At 44.9% G+C, this 23,576-nt stretch overlaps 2 protein-coding genes across 3 annotated transcripts in view; one reads left to right on the forward strand and one right to left on the reverse strand.

The window, feature by feature from the left end:
• COL4A2 (collagen type IV alpha 2 chain) overlaps positions 1-22,643 on the reverse strand; it is a 145,609-nt gene extending 122,966 nt beyond the window's left edge. Inside the window, exons 1-3 of one of the 2 annotated variants that reach the window (XM_087758279.1) lie at positions 22,566-22,643; positions 22,089-22,192; positions 21,891-21,951 (exon numbers count right to left, since the gene is read on the reverse strand). In XM_087758279.1, coding sequence (XP_087614405.1) covers positions 21,891-21,951; positions 22,089-22,132 — 105 coding nt within the window. In that variant the 5' untranslated portion in view covers positions 22,133-22,192; positions 22,566-22,643. Of the gene's footprint in view, positions 1-21,890; positions 21,952-22,088; positions 22,193-22,449 lie in introns of both variants that reach the window. The other variant, XM_087758278.1, reaches the window with a different exon arrangement.
• Positions 22,644-22,767: 124 nt separating this feature from the next.
• Positions 22,768-23,576, forward strand: part of COL4A1 (collagen type IV alpha 1 chain) — a 131,039-nt gene continuing 130,230 nt past the window's right edge. The window contains exon 1 of the mRNA XM_087758281.1: positions 22,768-22,906. Within this exon, the coding sequence (XP_087614407.1) occupies positions 22,844-22,906 (63 nt within the window). The 5' untranslated portion in view covers positions 22,768-22,843. The remainder of the gene's footprint in view (positions 22,907-23,576) is intronic.

Here is a 23,576-nt window from a genome sequence, read left to right on the forward strand (position 1 = left end):
AAAATTTCAGTATCAAAATGATAGATCACTTGAGTTATTCATGTCTTCTTTCTGAGTAGGAAAAATATGTTTTTCAGACATTTTTCCATGAAATGTATTAAATATGTTTGAAACGTGGCTTCCTTTCTTTTAGATTAAAAGTAGCACACACCTTCAGGAAAATAGTAGTAACAGAAAGGTCGGGCAACTTTCTTTTCCATGCTTCCATACAGACTCAAGGCGCCCGTGCTCTGAGACACCTCTGCCTCAGGCAGGCTTGCCCAGCCCCACTTTGCTGGGGAGATCTGATAAGGCTTTGATTTGGATTGACAGGACTGCAGGCCATGAAGACTAGCAAGGCTGTTCCAGCTGTCTCCCGAGTACCGCTGGAGCCTGCGGACATTACTGCTGTAGCACAGCCTTCTGCACCAGATCGCTAGTCAAAAGCAGAGGAGCATCAATGGAATATGAAAGGCAGCCTTGGTATCACTTTGCTATCTATCTGATCTCCTTGAGGCTATAGCTTTTCCATGGAGGACTTCTGTCTTGTTTTACTAAAATCCTCTCCTGCACTTAAGTGTTTTTTCTCCTGGCATTCAACTGCTCCCTTTCTTCAGGACACAGCAATACCTACCGCATGAGGAAAACAGGAGGTACCACAAGCAGCGTGTGGAGCAGGTTCCTGGCTAGCAATGCAGAAAACAAGAACATTCTTCACTTGCTCATTTGCAGAAGGGCTAATACAGATGAGAACTCCCAAGCCTCTCTTATCTCTGTGACTGATCCTTGATGAACAGCCGGCAGCAAAATGAACTTTCCAGGGTGGCTGAATATCAAATAAATGTGGGTTGCCTGGACTGGAGAACACCACCATTACCACTTATCTTGTTATGACAACATGAGTTAGCATATTCATCATTCTTTACTTGATAACTGTAAGCAGATGTAAGGGGTAAGTAGGAACATAACATTTTTTTCCATTTCTCAAAAATAGAAATACTAAATATCTTCTCTGTAAGTGCAGCATATTCTAAAATTAGAAAAACAAAGACTGCAGAAAGGTTTCTGGGATGTAGTTTTCTAATTAAATAATGGGAAGAATGGTCCCCTCCATCCTTCCTGTTCTCCTACATGTCTAACTGTCAGCAGGCAGATGGAAAGAGAGTTGCAGTTAAGGAACAGGGAGCTGAGTTACATCCAAGTTAAAAAAAAAAAAAAAAAAGAAAGAGGAGCTACTGAACTGAAAGAAACTGAACTTCAGTGTTAAAGTAATACCGCATAGGGGTGTTCCCAGACATGCTTGAATGATGGCAACAACTCTTGCCTTCACAAGTGGGTGTATCTATTCTCTGAATCCAAACCTGTGCAATTACTTCTTTCATCCTCCTGTTCTATACGCTCACTCCCATAACACCCTAGCTCCAGCATCCTCAGCCGGAGCTGCAGATATCCTATGGGCTTCTTTGCAGTATGTCCGTGCCAGGGGGCAGCAGTAGAAATGGGTACTTCTGGTTTTGCCTACATGCAGTTGGCGACTCAAGGTGAGCAGAGCTGGAAGCCGCCATCGCTGGCTGGCACACACGTACCACTTTCAGACAGTGTGCCTATACGGCTATTCGTAAAATAAATAGTCCAGGAACCACACAGGAGACTGCAGTAGAAAGAAAATGGAAGTTATGCCCATTTGGACTGAAAAACAACAGTCACAAACATTTGGGTCCTTAATGCAGCCCAAGTCACGAAGCAGAGGTAAAACCGGCCTGTTTGCAGGTTGAGCTTTGGAATTAGAGATGTGGAGTCCCCTCACTTATGTTGGCCCATGAAGGGAAAATGTTCATCAGTGCTAGTCCTGAGACCTGTGTATGGGAAGGCCACAACAATACAGCAGATAATTCAGAATATTCATGTTACATAACTGCTGTAAGGAAGAGGTAGCTGGAACGGCAGGAATGGGTTGGAGAGAAAAATGTGATGACTTGCAGAAAGGAGAATTGGGAAACCTAAAATCTCAAGGAACACATTCAGAAAAAAGAAATATCATTTGACTGCTACTCTCAATATTCTGACTGCACTAAAAGAGTCACATAAACTAACTTCTGTGCTGCTGCTTTTTCTTAAGCAGAGGTATGCAAAGTAGCTTTAAACTTATCTCTTATCTCTATGCTTGCTGTATATGGAATTTTCCAGAGGAATTTGTCTAGCAGATGTTTTTAACTAGAGTTGGTTAAAAGCATGATGAAGCCCAAGCAGGGAAAATAAATAACAGTGTTGTGACACCAGGAACCCAGTTGTCGTTGTTAGTGATGAAGAAAGATAACTGCCTGCCCCGAGCAGGAGTGCTCTGGTGGTCTCAGTAAAATCTAAGATGGAGGAAAACAAGTTGGACCGAGTGGTCAGGGAAGCACAAGTATTGCCTCATATACACCTTCAAATTACAACAAGCCTTGATTCAGCAGTCTTTAGTATCAGATTTTAGGAGCGCTTGCTATGTATCTGGAAAATAAAGTATCTGGAAAAAGAAATTGCCTCTTACCCAACTGGAAACTAAGAATGAAAGGCTGGGGTCCTTGGATCTTTAAGATGGAAAGCATTTATCCTACGGAGGAGTTCTTCTTAATTCAGCTACTGAAGATAGTCACAGGGGACACAGAGGGGCAGGGACGGACAAGGAATTGGGCTCTCTGCACATTTCATGCTACCCGTGCAGCTTGTTTCTTCCAGGCTGAGGAATGAAAATGCCTGGAGGAAGAAATGGGGAGGAAATTCTACAGGGAATTTTGAAAAGATTTCCTGCCCTCAGTTTTCTCACGGAAGAAGGTGACCTGACTCTTAAAGACAAAATAAATGCTCCATGAAGCCTCATATGAATCAACTTCTTGTCAAAAAAGAGTGCTTTTCTACATGCAACACTCTTTAAAAAGTTCCTATGGAACAATTTAATATAATTAGTTCCATCCAATCTGCAGAACTCCACCGCTGATGTGCTGCTTTTGCAATACCAGAAGCAAAATTGAGCATGACTGAACTCTTTTCCCGCAATGTCACGTTGCTATACAAATAGTAACTGGCTTCAGGCTACAACATGATGCTGCCCTTTGAGTCCAGGTTAGCCTGTGCGGGGTGGCTGCACTCTCGGGCCTCTTTGGAGAGGCAATGAATGGACACTGTGGGTGGTAGGTTCCCACAGCGCTAATGGTCACAGCAAAAAATGAAGCAAGACAGAGGGCAGGGGAGGAGGAAAAAGAAAGTAGGACCAAGAAGTGGAAACCTATTATATGTCCACAAAGCTCAAAGGGAAAGAATAAACAAAGCACTATTATTCCTTCTGTTGCTGCTTTTTTTTATAATTCGTTTTCTCAGTGTTTTTTTTTTTTTTACTAGATTTCTTTCATTTTCCTGTCTCTTGATCTTTCTTTAGCAAAAAAATACCACTTTGAGATGCACTCAGGCTTAAAAATTATTAAAAGAACCACACTGTACTTATCCTCCCCAGTGTCCCTCTGTGGGCAGGCACTTCCCCGCCACCCTGCTGACTGCAGACTGGGCTGTTGAGGCAGGTAGCAAACAGGCGGCGTGGAGCACTTCACTTCAGCAGGCACGCTCCCTCCTCCACTTGGCCCGGGATCACCGCGGAGCGTGGAGCAGGGGCATCACACGTCCTTCGGGGAACCCCCAGCTCCCCGTCCCCTGGCAGCGGGCGAGGGCTGAGCCAAAGCCACCGCAGCAGACAGCGATAGCTGCTGGCAGCTGGCAGCCGCTTCCCCCGGTGGGCAGCTCGCCCCAGAGATGCATTTGAGAAGGCGGAAGACGTTTCTCGTTTACAGGCGTGTGATCGTGATGCAACAGAGCCAAGCTGCGCCCTGCAGGTTCACAAACGAAAGCCTCGTAACGATAAATAAAAACGCCTGGGGATTTAATATGCTTGGAGGCAAAGACCTGAGTTCATGTTAACACGCACAAGCCAGCAGTGTTTTCTAAATGACAAGTGGCTATGGATACCTGGAAGATCAGGTGCACTGCTGAGACACCTCAGAAGGGCCTGTTTGACACACGTTGCTGCTTGTGCAACCAGGGAGGAGACACAGACATCTCCAGAGGACCACCGGGTCCAGCTGTTGTGCCCCTCTCGCCACCCACCGTGCAGCAGGCTCAGCTGTGCCCGGCGGGTGCCTCCTCCCTGCAGTCAGCCTAGACCTACTGCGGAGCCCTTCCAGGGCGAACGCCGGGTGAGGGGAAGCCAAGCCTTTTAAAAACCTGACTTCTCCGAAGCATCTCACGTTGGACATTTAATCTTGGCAGTACTTTGACCATTATGAAGGGGAAAACCTTGTATTAATGAGTTTATCAGGTCGACAATTTACATCAAGCAAGTAGGCAACAAGGTTTTCAGCTACAGAGCATCTTTTGTTCACTTTTCCTGGCGATACAGAGAAAGTCTTGGATTAGCAGCAAGCAAAAGGAGCGATGGATGTCTGTGGTATACATCCAGGAGTATGAAAAGAACTGCAAGGATTAGGAAAGTACGCCTGATAACATTTCAATTTATTTGAGAAGCTTAATTTTACTGTCGTGATTGTGGAATTAGTTTCTATAACGGAGTTTGCAAGAGACTCTATTATTATATCATAACCATTAAATTCACAGTACTTGCTTCCTTCTGTTTCTTGGGATACCTCCCAGGAGAACCTGGCACTGGAATGCTGACTCAGTAAATACTTCTTTTTGGTAGTATAACCTTCTTTCCAGCAAATGTGTGACCTATGGTTATTTTTGCAAAAGAAGAAATTTGGAATTATCTATCTGCTTAGTATTCTTTAATAGGCTGAAAAAAAAATTACTGTCCCTGAAAGGAAACTTTGAAAGACACTAGATTTTTTGAGTTATTAGACTATAATTAAAGAAGGGATCATTTTCCATGCAGGATGAATGACATATATTAGACAGGCGCATACAGATAGGGAAAACTTACAGTTTGATTAACCCGCTAACTTTGTCCCAAGCAAGATAACCTTTCAGAAAATACCTTCTCTACAGAGAAAGTAGGACCTCAGCCAAAAGGTGGACTTCTACAAATAGGTTTTAAACAGTAAAGCCAAAACTGCCTTTACTGTGTGCTTCCTCATGAGTTCAGACAAAGGTGCGTAGGTCCCAAGATATGCTAAAATACCCATTTCCAAAGAAGCAAGTAGTTGGTTGCATAATATTCTTTTAAGGCAGAGGTCATCAAACAAACTCTTGATTTTGAAAACTGTAAACTCAAAAGAGGAAACAGCCCCCAAGCCCACTGTACCCAGAGAGATGAACTTTACAACATAATACTTTCCAATGAATGGTAACAGTAATTTCATCCCTTCAGTCCAAGAGCGGCTGCACTTTCTAAGTACGCTATGTTTGTTTCTTTGCATTATTTTATCACAAACATCCCAGTAAGGTAACATACAATCTCCTCTTCCTATTCCCATTGTCATCCTTTATAAACTTTGTTAAAAAGTCTAACTGGAAAGAATTGTTTGTAAACAATTGTAAACAATTCTCTTCTTCAATGGGATGACCTCTTTTCCTAGGTATCACATGTCACAGTTTGAGTTTCTCTCTTCACCCTGTGAAGCCCATATTAGGAAACAACAAAGTAAACAATAGAAAGAAAAGAGAAAAACCCACCAAGCTCTAGACCAGCTTAACTTAAAGAACTTAACGTAATCTTAAAGAAGTTAATTGAAATAGTGTGGTAGCTTTTCTGATTCGTCTTAAGAAAATATTGCAGGCTTCCCAGAGTACAATGCACTCTGTCCCAAAAGCACATAAAATTTCAAATGAATCCACATCCATATGAAGAAAAGAGACTGCATTATGGACGAATCCTCAATTTGTATCAGTAGCTCTTAACAGACCGATATCCAACCTTTTTATAATGGCAAAACTATACAGGAAATGTAACAAAAATAAAGAGATATACCTGCCTCTATTCCTGTGGAGCTACCGCCTGCCTCTGTGGTGGTACTTCTAGAGCTGCCCTGCGCTGGATGGAAAGATCTGCTGCTCCTGGTGCAGAATGTATGTATACAGGAGTCTCTGTATGACCCCCAAAAGAGGAAAGAACCCTTTGATTTGTGAGCGGGGATTAAATTCATACGTCCTACCATTGCATACTTGACAATGATCACCATGGCTAGCTGAACTGGATTTAGATTTAAGATTTAGGATTTGGCACCATGTAGAGTAAAATTGCATTGACTGATGAAATTTGAACCTTACCAATGTCAAGTTAGATTGCCCACAGTCACAGCGCCTTGGCCCTACTCCACATGCCAAATAAGACAATGAAGTTAACAACAACAGAGTAATGTTACACTTGTGGAAATAGGCCAGCTGATGAATGATACATATCTGAATTTCCTCATTTCCTTCCACAGAAGAATTTATTATTAAATGTAAAAACACAAGGGACCTAAGTGAAAATAAGTAGGATTGTTGCTTAAATCATTTTAAATCACGACGATTATCTTACAAGAAAGAAAAGGCAAGAGAATTAACTGGAATTCATTACACTGTAAGGAGTAGGCACACCAATCTCAAGTTACTATTTTCAGCTTAGTACACATAATAGGACAAGGGGGCAAAGGTAGAAATTAAAGAAAAACAAATTCCAGCCATCAGGAAGCATTTTTCACATGAGAATCATAAATGTTGGAACACTCTATCAAGTAAGGTTAATGAGGCTAACAGCTAGCAGCCAAGGAACATAAAATTAGATGGCACCAAGGGTGGATGATAAAAAAGGAAGCAATTTTGTAATTGTCCTGAAGGCAAGAAAGCTTCCGGTGCCCTTTTCATACCAACATACATACAGGGCCACATGTGCCTTTCAGTTACATCTGCAAAATCTGATTACCATCCCTAGGGGAATCACACAGCATCAGTGACAGGATAATCTCGTCCATGGGTTTTATGGAAGGTATGTAAGAAATGAAAAAGGAAGGGTTATTTTTCCTTAATTGGCTGTGATTTAAAAACTAGGTTCATTTTTCTGATTTGCTGTACTTTGCGAATTTCTTATATTCACTTACAGTTTTACACAATTAAATAATACCTAAGAACTATGAGGAAATCGATTCTCAAAACTGTTCTCATGGAGTAACAAAGATAATTTCACTGCATCACTCTTTGACTTGATGCCGCATGACATTCTTGATTATGAATCGTGTAGGAAATTATCATCCAACAAAATCAACACAATATATCTTGAACGGGTTTAAATCAGATATTTTGCTAAGTATCAGATGACATTTCAGTTAAAGAGACACGGGGTTTTGGTGACACCCCATAACAACTGATTCTTTACCCAGTGCTACTCAGTAGTTGTATGTTATGCAGAAGAAAGTGTAACATTTTCACTGACAAAGTTAACTGATGTCATGAAGATGGAGCACTATAAAATAAAGTACAATCTAGGTGAAATGCTAAAATGGGAGCAATGAAAATACATTTTAGCACTGCCCACTGTAAATTTTTATCCATAAACAAAGAAACTTGGGGCACACAGAGTACAAGGGACTCTTTTTGGGTATCTGTTTCTCTGACAAGAGGCCTAACAGGGTCTTGATAATCAGTCAGTTCAACATGAAGTCCCAGTACCACACTTCAGTGAAAAGAGATAACACAACATTTGGCCGTATAAACTGAGTAGTACTGAAAAGAAATAAGGAGGCTATGCAATTTTCTTAGTTAAGACTAATGAAATGCTTGGTCCAGTTGTGACTGACAATTTCAAGTATGAATGGAAGAGGACTTGGAGAAAAGTCATAGGGAATGGTCAAAGACTTGAAAAAAAGGCTTCTTTAGTGACGAAGTGCAGGAGGCTAATCTATGTAGCTTCATAAGAAGAATGTGAGAATAAGGGTTTAAAACAATTGTTTCACCAGATACCACTGTCATCAGCAATCGTGGCAGCCGCCATGGATGTGCCATTCTCCCAGCTCCATGTCCAGCCTTGTAATGCTCCAAAATGGGTTAAATGCTACCAGCCTTATATATATATACATATATATGTATGTATATATATATAAAAGTATCTACGTAATGAAACTAGTAATGCTGAGCTCTTTCACCTACCTTGTAAAGGTAAAACAAAAGCTCCGTGACAGATTTTAAAGCTAGATCAATGTCGTCTAACATCTCTGTTTGTTTATTTTAAGAGTAATCAACTACTGGAACAACTTAGCAAGGGCTGTGATAGGCTCTCAGACATCAGAAAAACAAAAAGTACAGATAGGACGTTTCTCTAAAACTGGCACTGTAATTCAAACACGAATTAAATTCAGGAAATTCTCACAGCCTATATTATAAATATTAGTCTTGTTTCATATGTTCCATGTTTTTCTTTACATCAATACGCCACATGAATCAAGTGTACTCTATCCAACTGAGTCTGCATTTTCAACTCATGGTAGGCAAGGGTTGCAGATGAGAGAGAAAAGACCTAACAGTTTAGCGCTGCAAGTCTTACATAAGAAAGTGTAATGTGGTATTGTAGGACTGAAATGAATAAAATCCCCAGCTGGCTGCTCGCATGATCATTATTTAAGTCAAACCGCAGACATAACTTCACTGGTTGATAACAAATGTAGGAGAGAAATCTTGGGACATACTCTGACTCACTCTTCCAGGGCCCTATTGTGAACTTCTGGTTCCTAGAAATTAAAAATTGAACCTGCTTATAGTAAAACATTTCTCAGCTCAGACAGAGAGATATGACATACAACTACAAAACCAGGGAAGCCAAAAGATGTATGTAATGTTAAGTCACTCATTATTACCTGAGGGAGGCTTGGAAAGCAGAACTTCAGTAACGATTAACATGAAACCCCACTGTCAGCACACACAGGCAGCATTTCTATTAATTGTTACCCTGAACATTAAAGTCAGTCAATCCTATTGTGTTCTGTTGCATCTCCCAGCAACCAACAGAAAAGGTCGAATGCTTTACGGCCTGATCCAAAGTCTGCTCAAATCCATTGATTTAAAGGGTGTTTCTACAAACGTGCTGCAATCTCACATTAAAAACTGACTGAAAACATTAGCCCATTTGATAGCTCCAACTTAAATGAGAATTTTCTGTTGAAGACAACATGCTGTTCTGCTTAAAAGCTGGTGGCAAGAAATGGCTCTCCTAACACTGCAGTTAATCATTAAAAAACAGTTAAGCCAGGAAAGTATTGTGTTCTTCAGCCTTAGTTATTTAGACTCAAAGTAACTGGTCACATGTCCTTAACAATTAGAATCCATGCGATAATATACCAAGATCTCACACTGCTAAGTCTTTACAAAGCATGCTGAATATACTCTTTGGAAACATGTGACCTCTTGGGGCATGTCTCATGCAGCACACAACAATACAGCACAGAGATTCAAAAACCTACTTTCAAATGACCCACCTCAGGTACTGTATCTGGCCTGCACAGTGTGAGTTGCAGCGTATTTGTAAAACCTGCTAGAGAAATTCATTAGGAAAGTTATAGCTGCAGAAAAACAGGGCTTACTGAAAGTAACTTTTATTGTAGCAAGGTAGCCAGCTCAGTAACTGGTAGCAACAGAAATCAGCAGCCAATAGCATGCTACTGTGAGAGTGGAAGGATGCAACACTTCTTTCCCTGTTATTTTCAAAGTTCAGGGGTGTTACAGATAATGTAATGCAACTGCGGCATGGATGCGTGTACTGAATGTGAACGTTAAAGAGGAGAAACCCATTAAGAGCCTGCTTATACGCCAACAGGGAGAATGAGAGAATGAGTTCCTTCTCCCCCACAGGCTTGGCCTGGCAATAAGCCTCAGCTGTGTCACGCAGATTGGGGCACGGTTCACCTGCACCACGGCTGCAGGATGACCAACACCATGGGGACAGACAGGCGGCAAGTCCTGACTTGCTCACGCTCCCTAGTCAGTCAACTACAGGTCTCGTGTTGGGGGTTATTTTAAGACAGTCTGTGTGGCTCTGCTGTCGCAGAGGCTGATGGACAGTTTGACACTCGTGCTTGAAGGAGGAGAGCTGCATGGGTCTACAGCGGCCAGCATTTCCATGTTTCCCATAGGCTCGGTCACGAGCTCTGTCCTGCAGCTGGACCCCTTAGGGAGCTGCTCTCCGCTTCTGCTTGTGAAATGCCCTTTCCTCAGCTCTCCAAGTTTTCTGGTATTTGTCTTGCTGCTTTTGGACATGCAGAGATTTTTGGGAACAGATCATCAGATCAAAAGGTCAGAAGTCTTTCCTGCTTGTGGTCTGGAGCACAGTCTTTGTGCACATCGCTCATTTGAAAGATGCAAGGGACATCTGACATTACTGACCAGACTCTGCAAAGGCTAACCAGACTATCTAAAATTACATTCGGTTCTGAAGTGCCAGAAAAAAGGAAATTTCTGCAAGCTATGGCAAAACTGAGTTGGTCTTTCATCCAAAAAAGAAAGAAAAAAACCAAGAAACAACTTGCGCTTTTATTTTAATTCACCATTTTCCCATGTCTTTTTGCAGGAAAACAGTACTCCCTTTCGACAGTAGGCAAACTTGGAAGTAGGAAGACACAGTAGAAATTCTGAGATTGAACAGCAAGATTTCTGCAGCCAAAACAACTTCAGGGCAATCAGACCACAAAAAGACAACAGAATGGTCCCAGGACTGGCTTCTCAGCTACTGAGGAGTAGGACTTTTCTCAAAGAAAAGAGTAAATTTATGTTTACAGAAAAGCTGCAAACAATGGGGGATCCTGACATGAGAGTTGAATAGTCTTAGCAGGGTCCCTGTCCCTCTTTAAATAAAAAAAATCCTGTTTCTTCTGCGTTTACAGAAAGTTTGAGGAGGTGACATTTCTGCATGGATGAATGGATTACCATGGCGTTGCCCATTATCTGCACGCTGCGCCGTAATCTCCCTACAAACTATGTCTGCAGGGTAAGTAGTGAAACTACTTGGCATCTGCATTTTCATATCCCTTTATCTCCTGAGAAGGACGAACTTTAATCTCCCCAAATTAATTGTGCTATTCTATGAAGTTATGTGTGCTTGTCTTAATGAAACATTTTTTTTAAAAGCCTAATGAAACACTGGTAGCCTCAAGGCTGAGAGTACGTGGCCGGGGTGGATCTCATTCTACCTCTCATTCATAACGAATGACGGCTCTACTTCAGTTCCTCTCTCCTTGTTTACACATGTTACCGGCTTTATGGAAGATGGTGAATGATACATGACTAACATGGAAATCACATTAAATGAAAATGAAATACCTTGAAGAAGCAGTAAAAATTACATCATCCCTAATTTGAGATGGTGTACGTCCAATGAAGCAGCTGACAAGCCTAGAGTCCACCTCATGGAAACTGGATTCTGTACACAAAGAGCTCCCAGCATGCCAGTACGATGTTTCTCACTGCCTGTGATTTGGTCATAGGAATTGCTGTATGTTTTTCCCTGGTAAAAAACCAACAGACCAGTTGGTTCAAAGCATGAAACGCTGCATACCTATTAAGCAGCACAGGATCATGCAAGCATGTTGCTGTAGGGCTCACAGGGATTCCTTACTCAGACAAATCCAAGACTACAGTCCCAATCTTCAAAGTGATTTATGATCCAGCCTCAGGCTCCCTTACTAATCACTGATCTACTCAATGGTGATGCTATGTAGTACTGTGTCCCTAAGGGACAACACAAACCTCAAGCAAGAGATTAGAGCCGTGAAAGCAGAGGTAACATTTTCTTGAAGTTCTCTAACATCTTAGACTATAGAACATACCTTATCAAGAATGGCTACTATCTTATCCCCTTGAAGGCACAAACAGGATTATTATGAACGAGTAACAACAAAGAGAGTTTGAAGTTTCCCCTCTTACACAGAAAAATAATCAGATCAGTATTGGTCAGAGCATGCATTGGACTGCTGGCATAAGATGTTTGGATCTCAATTTGATGGCACAAATTCACAAAAGGAAATCGATGTTAAAGAGAAATATAATTTTTTCCAGATTGTTCCCCAGTCCATTGGCCATGTAAGTTTATTTAAATAAACATTCCTTGGAAGGGATTTAGGTATAGATAATTTGATATGTGGGAATAGTACCATTATTTCACTCTCTTTGAGTCTAATTAAGTCTATTTACTCATAGGAAATGGCTACTGATCCCTTTAGTCCCCGAGTCACTGAAAGGATGGAGTCCCAAGAAGTCCTCACCTTATTCTCTAAGACTGGGGCAAAAGCTAAGCAGACTATCTTATAGAAGACTTTTTTTTTTAAAAAAAAAAAAAAAAGGCAGTATTAATAGCTTCATAGATAAGGCAGCAAGGCTGTGATCTGCCAAACAAATCAAAACTGTTGCCATAGGCAAGGACTGGAATAGAAAAGTAAGAAAGAAATCTAGACTGGAGGCTGGCATTGTGTGACTGACAACTGATAAACCCTGGTTCACATCAAATGAGGACAATTAAACCCCCTGCCTTCTGCTACTCACCCGTCCCTGACCTTACTCTAAAACCAGAAGGTAAAAGAGCACATTTTTGCCATTCCCCTCCCCTGACCACTCCATGTAGATGCAAAATCTCTCAGGAGAGGGAGGCAGTTGAAGGAGATGCACTGCAGTGTTCGTACTCTCCAAGAACCGATCAAAGTGCAGTTGGGGAGTGCAGCGTAAGCCACCAGAAAACGAGCACGTAGCCAAGTGCTACATACTCTAGTCACTGTCCTTTCCTTGAGAAGGACTATTTTTGCTAACACTTAGGCATGACAAAGAGGACTAGTAAATGTTTTTTTGATGCCTCTGCTTTTGCAATTTGGTTTGTGACCTGTTGCCACTTATATCTATTTACATGCTTATTTTTGTCCTTTATTTTACTTACATGATGTAGATATCAACAAATAGGGCATGATCATGCCAAGAAACATCACATAAAGCTTAAAACAAAACTATCAGGAGTGGTTTTGGTTTTCCTTGGCATGAATTTCCTATTCAAGTGGGTGACATAGCAATACCACTGCAAAGCAAGCCACAAGTATTCAGAAAGCTAACTGACATTTTCTGCACCTGACCATAAAACAGCTCAGTTCTTCTATTTCATCCCTACTCAGGTAAAACTACCCAATACACTGATGCATGTGAGAAATGAGAGTGGGCCCTGATTTCCAGCCAGTTAATCCGTCACAGTCTGAGGTACACATGCTCCATGTCTCCATTAACATATTAAGTAGCCCCGTGCCCCACAGCTTGACCATCTGTACCATTTTGCTGTCAGAAAGGTCCGATGCATGCCTGTTGCCTGGGCTAGGAAGTTTTTGCTTGCTTTGCTTCAGCACTCCCTGAAGACATTTTTGGGCATGGTGCAGGAGTCAGCATAATCTAAGGACCACAGGCAGTCTCTAAGGGGCCACCCCATTTTGGAAACTAAGGAGGCGAATTACCAAGGCTAATTACTGTTATGGACATGGACAGACTGTGCCAATTGACCACAAGGGCAGAGAATTCACCTGGGACTCTGTGGTTTACTGTAAGGGACACAGCCAGAGAGGGAGCAGCCCGTGGGCTTTAGCAAGCTAAGAGATAACAGATGTGCTGGCTACCTCATGGGCCCGTACAGGGGACAGAAGACTTGGACAACTTTATACCTACTCCTTTATACCTACTCTTAGCACACACCCGGGGAAAACCCAGATTCAGCCCCACACCACAAGGGAAATGCTTAAATTTCCCTGTTCATTTCCTTCTTCCAGCCAGCGTCACTTAAGATTTTCCAAGTGTCATGCAGACACGTTTGGGCCGTTTCCAGCAGACTGTTTCTCTGGCTGCTGGCTCAGGGAGATATGCAGGCTTCCCATGCTCCACGGCCCCAGCGGCTATTCCCAGCCCTGCGCGGGAGCGGCATTCCTTTCTGCCCACTCCCTTCGCTGTGGCTCAGCCCAGGACACACCGGCAGCCCCGGTGAGCAGCTCCACTGTCCTCCCGGAGGAGCTCCCCTGGGTCTCCGCACATGTGTTCGGGGTGCCGTGAGACTCAGACCAGGTGGCTGAACATCAATTACGCGGGGCTGGAGAGGCTGCAGCTTGAATGTAAAAACGCCTTTCCTCATCCGTTTGCAGCATGCCTAGGGACTGTGCAGGCAGAGCAGTAGGAGCCAATGCTGTGACGAGAGCGAGGCACACACAAGCACGACGGGGAAAGCCTGCTAAGCTTTCCCAGTTTCCCACCCCTACCTTAAGAAACGATTCTGCTCCCCACGGCTGCAAGGCACAGCAAGCGTGGGCAGGACCTGACAACGGAGACTCCTGTGGTACAGGCAGCAAATCGCTGATTTGTACAGATGCTTTTTTTTTTTTTTTCTCCTTCTTTTTTCTTTTTTAATTTTTTTTATCCCCGATGAAGAGCAGGGTTGTTTCCAAGCCGGCATTTCCGCAGGAGGCTGGGGTGTGCAGCGAGGCGGCCAGCTTCCTGCCGGGCCAGGAGCCGCGGCCTCCGGAGGACGGGCAGCGGGGCAGCTGTGCCGCTCTGCCTGCCGCACCCGGCACGGGCGAGCTCCAGCGACCGCATCACATGTAAACGCTCACGAGCTCAAAGCTGCGCTTTGGGACAAGGCTTAAACCTGAGGCAGTCAGTTGTTTTCTAATGACACAAACAAAAAGAAGAAAAAAAAACCCAACGAAACCCAAAAAAAACCATTTGCAGAACAGGACAAATGGAAGGGCTTGTGCTGTATCCAAAATATTTCACTTCACCTGACATCCCTTTTTTGTATACAGCTTGATAATATAGTCGGAAGGTAATTTTGACCAGCAAAGAACCCTTAAAAGCCTTTTGAAATATAAAGGAAAAGTATAGTTAGAATAAAGAATTTATTACTTGGCTCCATCAACCAATGGTGAGAGGAGGTGTGGGCACGATCTGCAGCTAGGACCTGCCAAAAATAAGCCAAGCCCTATTTATCTGAACAATCTTTACTTGCTGACTTCAGACAACTACTTCAAAATAAAGGTTTGGATCATTTATGAATAAATAGGACGCCTGAAATATCCCAGTAAGCGTACATCCTTGGTAACCGATATGATCTAAATGTTCTTCTGATCTCGCATGTCTAAAATAAAAATAGAACTCATTGGTACATTTATGTTGAAAATTGTTTTTTTCTTGACAAAAAGTCCTTTTTTGAGGAACATCTGCTCTGTCAGGAGAAAAAAAGCCAAATAACGCCGCTCTTTCAATTCATACAGAGGGATCTGGTCAATTTTGAAATTCTGTCCTGGCCCTCATAAAACATGCTGATTTCCCTAAAATTTCCACCGAATTTTGAACTCGCACGTCTGCTTTTCCAGCGTGCAGGTTGCCTGCCCCCCGGCTGGCACGGCTGCACCAGGGCCTGCGGCCGCCTCCGTGGCTGGCGGTGGCCTCGGGCCCCGCTCCCCCATCCCGCCCCAGGGGAGCCCCGGGCCGGCCACCCGGGCGCAGGGCCAGCTCCTGGTGCAGCTGCGCAGCCTTCCCTCGCAGAGGGGTGTGAAATGAGCTGTGTGGGAAAAAGGCTGTGAGAAGCGGGGCTTCCCCCCTCGGCCTGCCAGCGGCTTGTGGTCAGCCATGCCTGTGCCCGGCCACGGGCCCCCCCGACCTCCACCTGTGGGCCGATGTCCCAGCCTGGCCTCGGCCCGTCCCCATCCCCATGGCCCTGCCCAGCCCTCCGAGGCTGTGTCTGACCCTGGTGACCATCCCTGGACCTGCTGGCTGCTGTAGGGATGTGCCAGGAGGGCAAGGGTCCTGCCCGCCTCCCCATGCCAGCCTCCATCTCCTGTCTCCCAGGAGCAGCACCCCGCACCGCCGCTGAGGAAACCATGTCCACATCTCCCCTCCTTCCCAGGACGCACAAACAGAAACACATGCATTCAGAAAATGCAGTAGCCTCGTGAAACACTGCTAACTGTTGAAGAGGGGAAACCGTGCTGCAAAAACATGATTCAGGTGAAGTATGTGCAATTACTCATGGAAACACAAGCTTGCTCATTAACTTCTCTGTGAGAGCTTTTCCCTTGCTACACACCGTTTCTAGGGTCTGAAAACAAGGAGCTACCCTTGCGCGGTGGTGATTCACACCAGCACCTTCAGCTTCCAAATGGACAAAAAAGGGCACGTGAAAATCAACACTGTCGGTCCCTCAGAAATGTTTGCATGATAAAAATCACATACTTTCACTGTGAGCTGAGTCAACTGCTGCTGTCAACTAGCTGCTGCCATTTTAAAGAAAATAACTGTTGATAAACATCAGGAAATACCGCAAATTTCACTGTGCTTTTTGCTCCTTAGGAGCAAACAAGGTACTGCAAATAGTGCAAGACATTAGTTTCCTAAGGGAGAAGGGGTTAGAGAAGATAAGCTGCCTTCTTTGGCAAGCAAAGATATCGTAACTGCAAGCTACTAAATTAACTTTGAACTCTCTCAAGATCTTGGATCGGTGTAATACAATACAAAGAATGTTCCACTCCTTGACCGATTTTTGGCTTGGAAAAAGAAAAGCAAAGAACTAATAACGAATAGTCTAGTCTCAAACAAGAAATTCATTACTGCAAAAAGAAAAAAAGATCCACTAATACAAACTGTGCTCTGAACTACTGAATTAAAATATTTATAACAAATGTGTTTGCTCATAGTGTAAATGAATAAACCACAATGCGGCTTTGGGTAAGGCAAATCTGTTTGGACTTATAAATAATTTTTTTCAGAAAATTTAAAAAATACATGATAGGTTTGGTACCATAATGCATAAAGGCTTCCTGCAGTGCAATTACTACACAATAAAACCCAGATGTGCTACTTTGAAAGGTCAAGGAAAAGCGGTGTTGAATTTTTGAAATCGCTTCGGCTACTTTCAGAGAAAGGTGACAAAAATAACAAGATTTTTTTTTTTTTTTTTACGTGATAGTTTACCTTGTCGGGATTCTTTTTTCTGAGTATCAACATTTTAGCCTCTGAGAATCATGGGAAGCCGACAGAACTCTCTCTCTTCTATCAAATGCAGCATGACTATACAATATGCCATTTAATAACTCTAAACAACAGAATTACTCCAAATATATTATTGCAGATATTCACTGAGCATGCTTCTGATCTACTCACAAGAAAAAGTGAGTAAAGACTCCATGTGTGGCTTTCCACTGAGAGACTAAGGAACATGGACACCCACAAGATCCTCCTCCTCATCGCTAACTCCAGGGAGACACAATATATTGCTTTTGGTGTAACCTGTCTTTAGTCCTTGAATGAATAACTTCAATCAGTGTTAGGATATGACTGTATACAAAGAATAGTGTTTCTCATTTAATCCATGCAGGCATAGCAGAAATGGCTCTTGACAAAATCATCCTAGTAAGAATTATTAATTGGTAAGAAATTAAGATGAGTATTGGTTTCATAGGCATGGCAGCAAAAAAGAATTTCAAGGAAGAATTTGAGGAGTAACAAGGGAAAGAGACATTTAAGGAAACTCTCTTACTGATGAGTGGAGCAGACAGCATACAAGAAAGAAAGGATCAGAAATAAGGAATTTATAGCTATGGACCTTGACTACATTTCCAGGTATGCAATACTTTCAGTGAGTGTGTTAGTCTGCCGGACATCACATGATTGCTGACAGGTGAAATCCTGGCCCTGATAAAAGAAAAAACAAAAATCCCATCTGGGCAGCCGTCCTGCTGCCCATCTACAGCATGATGCACACCGTGACCCTGATCATGGAAACACCACTGCCAGATCAAGGCATGGCTGTTGGGGTCAGTGAAAGCAAGGGCTTTTGCCTTACGTGGCTGCCTAGATGCCGCCTCCTTTGCTCAGGGCTTCTCACAGTTCTTTTAACGGAGCTGTCCCTTCTTCACAGCTCCATGACTGAACGCATAAAGAGTCCTCTCTGAACTACCCAATAATTCTTTCAGGGTTCAAATAAATTTTGAACAACGTTATTAGATATGCTGGTTTTTTGCAAGGTATGATTATTATGTCCAATTTTTTTTTATGAAACACTACTCTTACTCAAAGATGAGCCAAACTGTACACTTATTTAAATAGACATAAGTAAGCCATGTCTTCGAGCATGAAAATGCCTCAAATTAAGTTGTTCTAAAATAGGATTGCCACATTTCTGTTCGGGGCATCTCCTAGGCAGAGCTATTTCTGAAGGTATTTCCAGGAAGAGTTGGATTCACTTTGCATGCACTAAGTAATGTGGCAGAAGAAATAGATACGTCAGATTGACGATTCATTCCTAGATCACCTGGGCAGTACACAGGCACTATTACGTTTTGCACACTGTGATCCTAGTGCATACATTCACAGTGGCCATGCCCAGTAGGATGGGCCCAGTGATTACTCCACTCTGGCTTCTTTCAGCCTGGAAATCCTGAGTTAATGTAAAAAGTCCTCCTGTTTCAACCAGACAAAAGTTTCCAAATGGAATAAAACGGGACATATCTGGGAAAACCTGGGTGTGAGATAGCCACAGAGCATTGACACATTTTAACGCAGAGCATTTAACTTAGGCACCTGTGCCAGTAATCTAATTTCGCTATGAAGTCGATAGAAAGTAGCATGTAGTACTGTTGGTTTTATCCTCTCTTTTTAAGAATTGTTGCTTCTCTCTCTCTTTGATGCCACTCCCCCCTAATATATCCCTTAATAATGTCATGGAAGTCAAGAAAATTGTATCTCATGCACTGCTTTGACTCTATTTTCTTTCTATATCAATCTCTCTAGACATCTAGATACGTTTTCCTTTTTAACAGTTGTGATCTGTTACTTGTAGTTATTTTTGAAAATTTTATTCTAACTTATTCTCTCTCAATTTTCTTTCTTTTATCTGACAATCATTCCCTTCTTAGCTTGAATACAACTTCAAAAAATATAGCTTAAAAAAACCCAAAAAGTAATTTTCCTTAGGGGCATTTTAAAAAAAATATACTAAGGGACACCAATAAAGTCATCAAATGTTACAAAACTACTTAGGAAGAAGTGTGCTTTGGGAAAGAAAAAAGAAAAAAAAAAAATCAGCATTAGCAGAAGATATATTCGCTCTGAAAAGAAAAAAACAATAACCCAAGAATTACATTTTGGATGCAATATATTTGCAGGGACAGAAAGAAGCAAAAGAAATCTGCAAACTTGGCTAAACTTTGGGTAGTTAACACAACTTAATTTTACTTAAGCCAAATGAATATTTAAAGCTACAGTTTATAACAGTTCCAAAGTTATTTGGGGCCTTTAACATCGCCAGCCAGTATATGCCAAAGAGCGCTAAAGATAACTGGAGCCTGATCCACTCCATTTGGCTGTTTCTCCTGGCGTTTCCATTCAGGGACTCCTCTTCCTTAGTTCTCTTCAAGCCCGCAACCAGCATCCTCTCCTCTTGCCAGAGACACCATTTCTTCTTCCACAATGCTCAGATATCCTAAACATCCTCCTCCTTTTTCTTCCTCTCACTTCTTTCTTTGCTCAGAAACATCCGTCTCCCTAGCAGCTAGCAGCAGCCTGCCAGGCAAGACAGCCAGTCAAATGCTCTCAGTTCCCCTCTTTCTCTCTCCCTCCTTCCTGGCTTTCTCCTTAATCCCATTCCAGGTTCCTCCTATGTGCAGTTTCACTCATTCAGCAACACTTATCTCCAGCAGCTGTAACTCATTCACACATACGTTGCTGTCAAACTCAGCTGCTCTGCTTGGCTCATTACAGGCAGAACCATGACTTTTAAGATCTGGTCCCTCAGAATTTAATAATTCATAGCAGTTTTTTTTTTAATCCAAGCTAATAAAACACTTCATAACATTAGCACATTAATCTGTGTAACAACTAATACAAGATTCAATGTGACAAACAGGATTACAATATAAAGAATACGACTGCCAGCAACCCACCTGCCATTACTCAGGTGCTGCTGCGTCCCACCCACACCTGCTTCTCTCCCTTTGCAAAGGCACTGGACCAGAGCTGTCACCACAAGGAGCAAGCCCACCCCTCCTCCCACCCCCAGGCCCGTGCCAGCCCAGGTTTCTATGAATACAAGTGGTGACCTGATCCAGGCTGAAGTTAGCGCTCACCCCTCTTCTCTTTTCGGGGACTGATGAGTTTAAACAAGTGATTTTCCAATTCAGTTCACCACGCAACTACAAGAAGACCTGTGCTGGGAGTGGCATACAGGTGGAAAATGGGGTAAATATTTTGGTGCCAATGCAGCTCTAATTTTTCAGGGAAACATGACCAAACTTCCTCATTCACCTTCACTGGGGCGTTGCAACTCCTACGCAGCCGCCACCTTAGGAACTGTTTAATCAGGGAAATTAAACCTCCAAGCAGGCCAATTTACTCTTCCAAGACACTCTGGGAAAGCCAGCATGCGGAGATTCAAGCAGCCATGACCAGACTGCATCCACGAACTGAGGTAACGCGAACGCCTCTTTGGTATACCTCTATGTTAACACCACAGCCTGCAGTCTACAAGCAAGAACACGAAGGAGAATAAATTAGCCCATGCTATAGTTAAAGCTCAGGTATCATGCTATGCACGCTACATCATAAAAAGAAGTCATACCACAAATGCCGCCTTTTTATGTCAACTGATCCCAGTGGTTTCATTACTGGGCCTAAACCACTTGCATTATCACCAGCCTGCTCTGGTTTCAATAAGCGTGTGGTAATATTATCATCCATTCAGCAGCATCATGTTTCTACCAAAACATGGCAAAGAAAAGTAGCACGTGACACTCGAGGTCCTCGCTCGCGTCCCTTCCCGTGGGGCTGTGGGTCCCCAGCCCGCCACCTCTCACTCAGCCGCGATGTGGAGCGACCCAACCAGCCACACAGACCGACCCGCAAGCTCTACCTGCCAACTGCAGCTTGAGTGCAAAATTATGGTCTGTTGCAACACCTGCTGCAAAAGCCCTAGTATTTCCCATTTCTTCATCTGTTATGCCATCTCACCACAAAGATGGAACCACATCACATACCTATAGGGAGCGCAAAGTCAGAAAAGAGGGGTGAAAGTTGCAGACAGTAGGATTAAAATAGAAGTAGGATAGCTTTTGAAAAAACATAATCAAGGTCCCACCTGCGCATGACCACAGAGTCTTACCCTCACTTGGTGGCTGACAAATGCAGCCACAAGCCTCAGCAACCTTTCAGCCTTGCAGTACCTAGGCCTGATCCAAAGCCTACTCGCATTAATGACAATCTTTCCATTAAATTCACCAAGCTTCATAACAGGCAAATGCTGCACTCCCATATACGTTATCTCTCACTTCTTTCACGTCCTTGTGACAAAGACCCAAGAGTTTAATATCTTCTGTTTACATCAACACCTCAAGGGGACAGTCGCAACCACCTATATAGCATTTAACTTACTAATTTTTATTTTTGGATTTAACCATTTAATTTAAACAACAATTTATGTACAAACACGCCTCCGATTTGTAAAATTAAGCTGTAGCTTCAACTTCTCAGTCCTCAGATGAAGTCTGTACTTAACTGAAGATATTTCACCTGCAGGTTAACTTCTCCAAAGTACTCGCCGGTATCTATAGCATTGCATTTTTGTCCCACCCCTCTGTCTTGGTGCTTTTCTTACTAAAATTAAGACGTTCTGGGGCTTGCTTTGCACTTGCTTTAACAAATTACCCAATCTGAGCAAAAGCAACAGTGGAATACTTCAAACAACCTGACACCGAAGCCTTACGCTTCCCTGCTAAACATCATCTCGTTGAAGGCAGTTATCTGTAAGGCTTGCAGAGATGATTTGTTGCTTGTTTCTTTTAACGGAATGATAGATAAGCCATCTGGCAAAGGAAAATGCGGTTCCTCGCTTTCTGGTACCAAGGAAACTGCTTTTTCATCCTCTCTCCTCAGTAAAAGTCATAAGGCATTTTACTTACGGCATCCACTTTGACGGCTGACAGCACGACTTCCATCAGGATCAGCAGAAGCCCCAGATCCCTGCAGGGAAAGGTGAATAAGCACGATATTGTTTTAAGCCAGCACAAAACAAGCACGTGGTAAAACTTCGCAGTTAAAGCTGACAGGACGACTTTAAAAGAGTTATTTCCAAAAGCCCGCCGGGCGGAATTACTTACTGACAAACAAACTCAGGCGCACTGGGAGGCTGCGAGATGTCCATTTTCGCTCCTTCCCTGCCCGGGGGCTCGGCTCAGGGCTTCCTCCCGCCGGACGGCCGCCCCTGCAAAGCAGAGAAGAGCCCCGCGTAAGGCCGCTCCCCCCGCGGAGCTCTCCGGGCCGGGCGACGCCGCTGCCGGGGCAGGGAGCGGCGCCCCCGGCCGGGCCGATCCGGGGGGGGGGGGGGGTGCCGCGCCGCGCCGCTCCCCGCCCCGCCCCGCTCAGACAGCGGCGTCCCGCCGGCCCGCAGCCACCCGCGGGGGCGCGGACCCCCGTGGGCCGGGCAGAGCCAGCGCCCCCGGCCCCGGCCCCGCTCCGCACCGTTGCGCGCCGCGCTGCCGTGCCCTCCCGGGCGGCAGCGGCCGTGTGGGGCGAGGAAGCGGCGCGCCTCCCGCCTCCACTCCCCCCCCCCTCCCCGCCGCCGGCCCGCCACCCACCCGCGGCGGGGAGGAGGAGGAGGAGGAGGAACAACTGCGGCCGGCGGGGAGCGGGCGAGGTTGCGCCCTCCCAGGGTCCCCGCCCGGGGGGAGGAGAGGGGGCTGCCGCCGCCCATCGGTTACGGCGCGGCGAGTCCCTCGCCCCCGAGGCATTGCAGGCGCCGCGGCCGCCACGGAGGGGAGAGGCGCGCATGTGGGGCCGGCCCCGCGGAGCCCCACACTGAGCCGCCGGCGCCCCGCCGCCCAGGGACCGACGGCGCGGTGCGGTGCGCGGCAGCATGCGGCTCTGGCTGGGCTTCGGGCTGCTGCTGAGCGCCGAGCTCAGCGCCGTGTCTGCCGCGGTGAGTACGCGGGGGGCGGCTCCCCCGGGCTGCGCGGCGGGGGACCCGCTCCCGGGGACGGGACGGGGCGGCCGCGGGGGGCGGCGCGGGGAGCCCCCATCCCTGCGCCTTGCTCCCGCCTGAATTGCGCGGGGCCTCCGCTCTCGAAAGGGCGGAGCGGCCAGGTGGGCTCGGCGGGGATGCCCGGCTTGCCCCGCCGCTTCCGCGGGCGCGGAGCGGGGCGGCCGGCACCCGGCGCGGGGCCCGGCCTCCCCCCGGGCCGGCGGCGGGGTCCGGGCCGGCGCCGCGGGACGGGGCCCGCTCCCGCCGCGCTCTCGCTCCCCCACGGCTCGGCGGGGAGCGCCGCTGGCTGGGGGGGAATACAAAGCACGCACCCACCGAGGTGGCGAGTTATGTCTTCACGGTAAAAAAAGAAAAATAAACAGGTGAGCTTTTGTAGGGTAAAAAAAAAAACAAACAAACATGGAAAGAAAGAAAAAGAAGTGGTTGGTTGCTTGGACTCCAAGTGCCGTGCTCGCTGCCTTTGACCCCCGCGATGGGCAGTAGGCTGCAGACCAGGCAGGATCCTGATGTTAATGGTTAGAGTTGAGTTTTGGCACCTTTCCCGATGGAGGCAGATTCGGCCACAGACATTTAAAATCGAAAGTATGCAAGTAGTCTGAAAGTTTTG

Source organism: Nipponia nippon, unplaced genomic scaffold, assembly GCF_047370975.1.
Source record: "Nipponia nippon isolate SJK-2023a ecotype South Korea unplaced genomic scaffold, ASM4737097v1 scaffold_2, whole genome shotgun sequence".
Lineage (NCBI taxonomy): Eukaryota > Metazoa > Chordata > Aves > Pelecaniformes > Threskiornithidae > Nipponia > Nipponia nippon.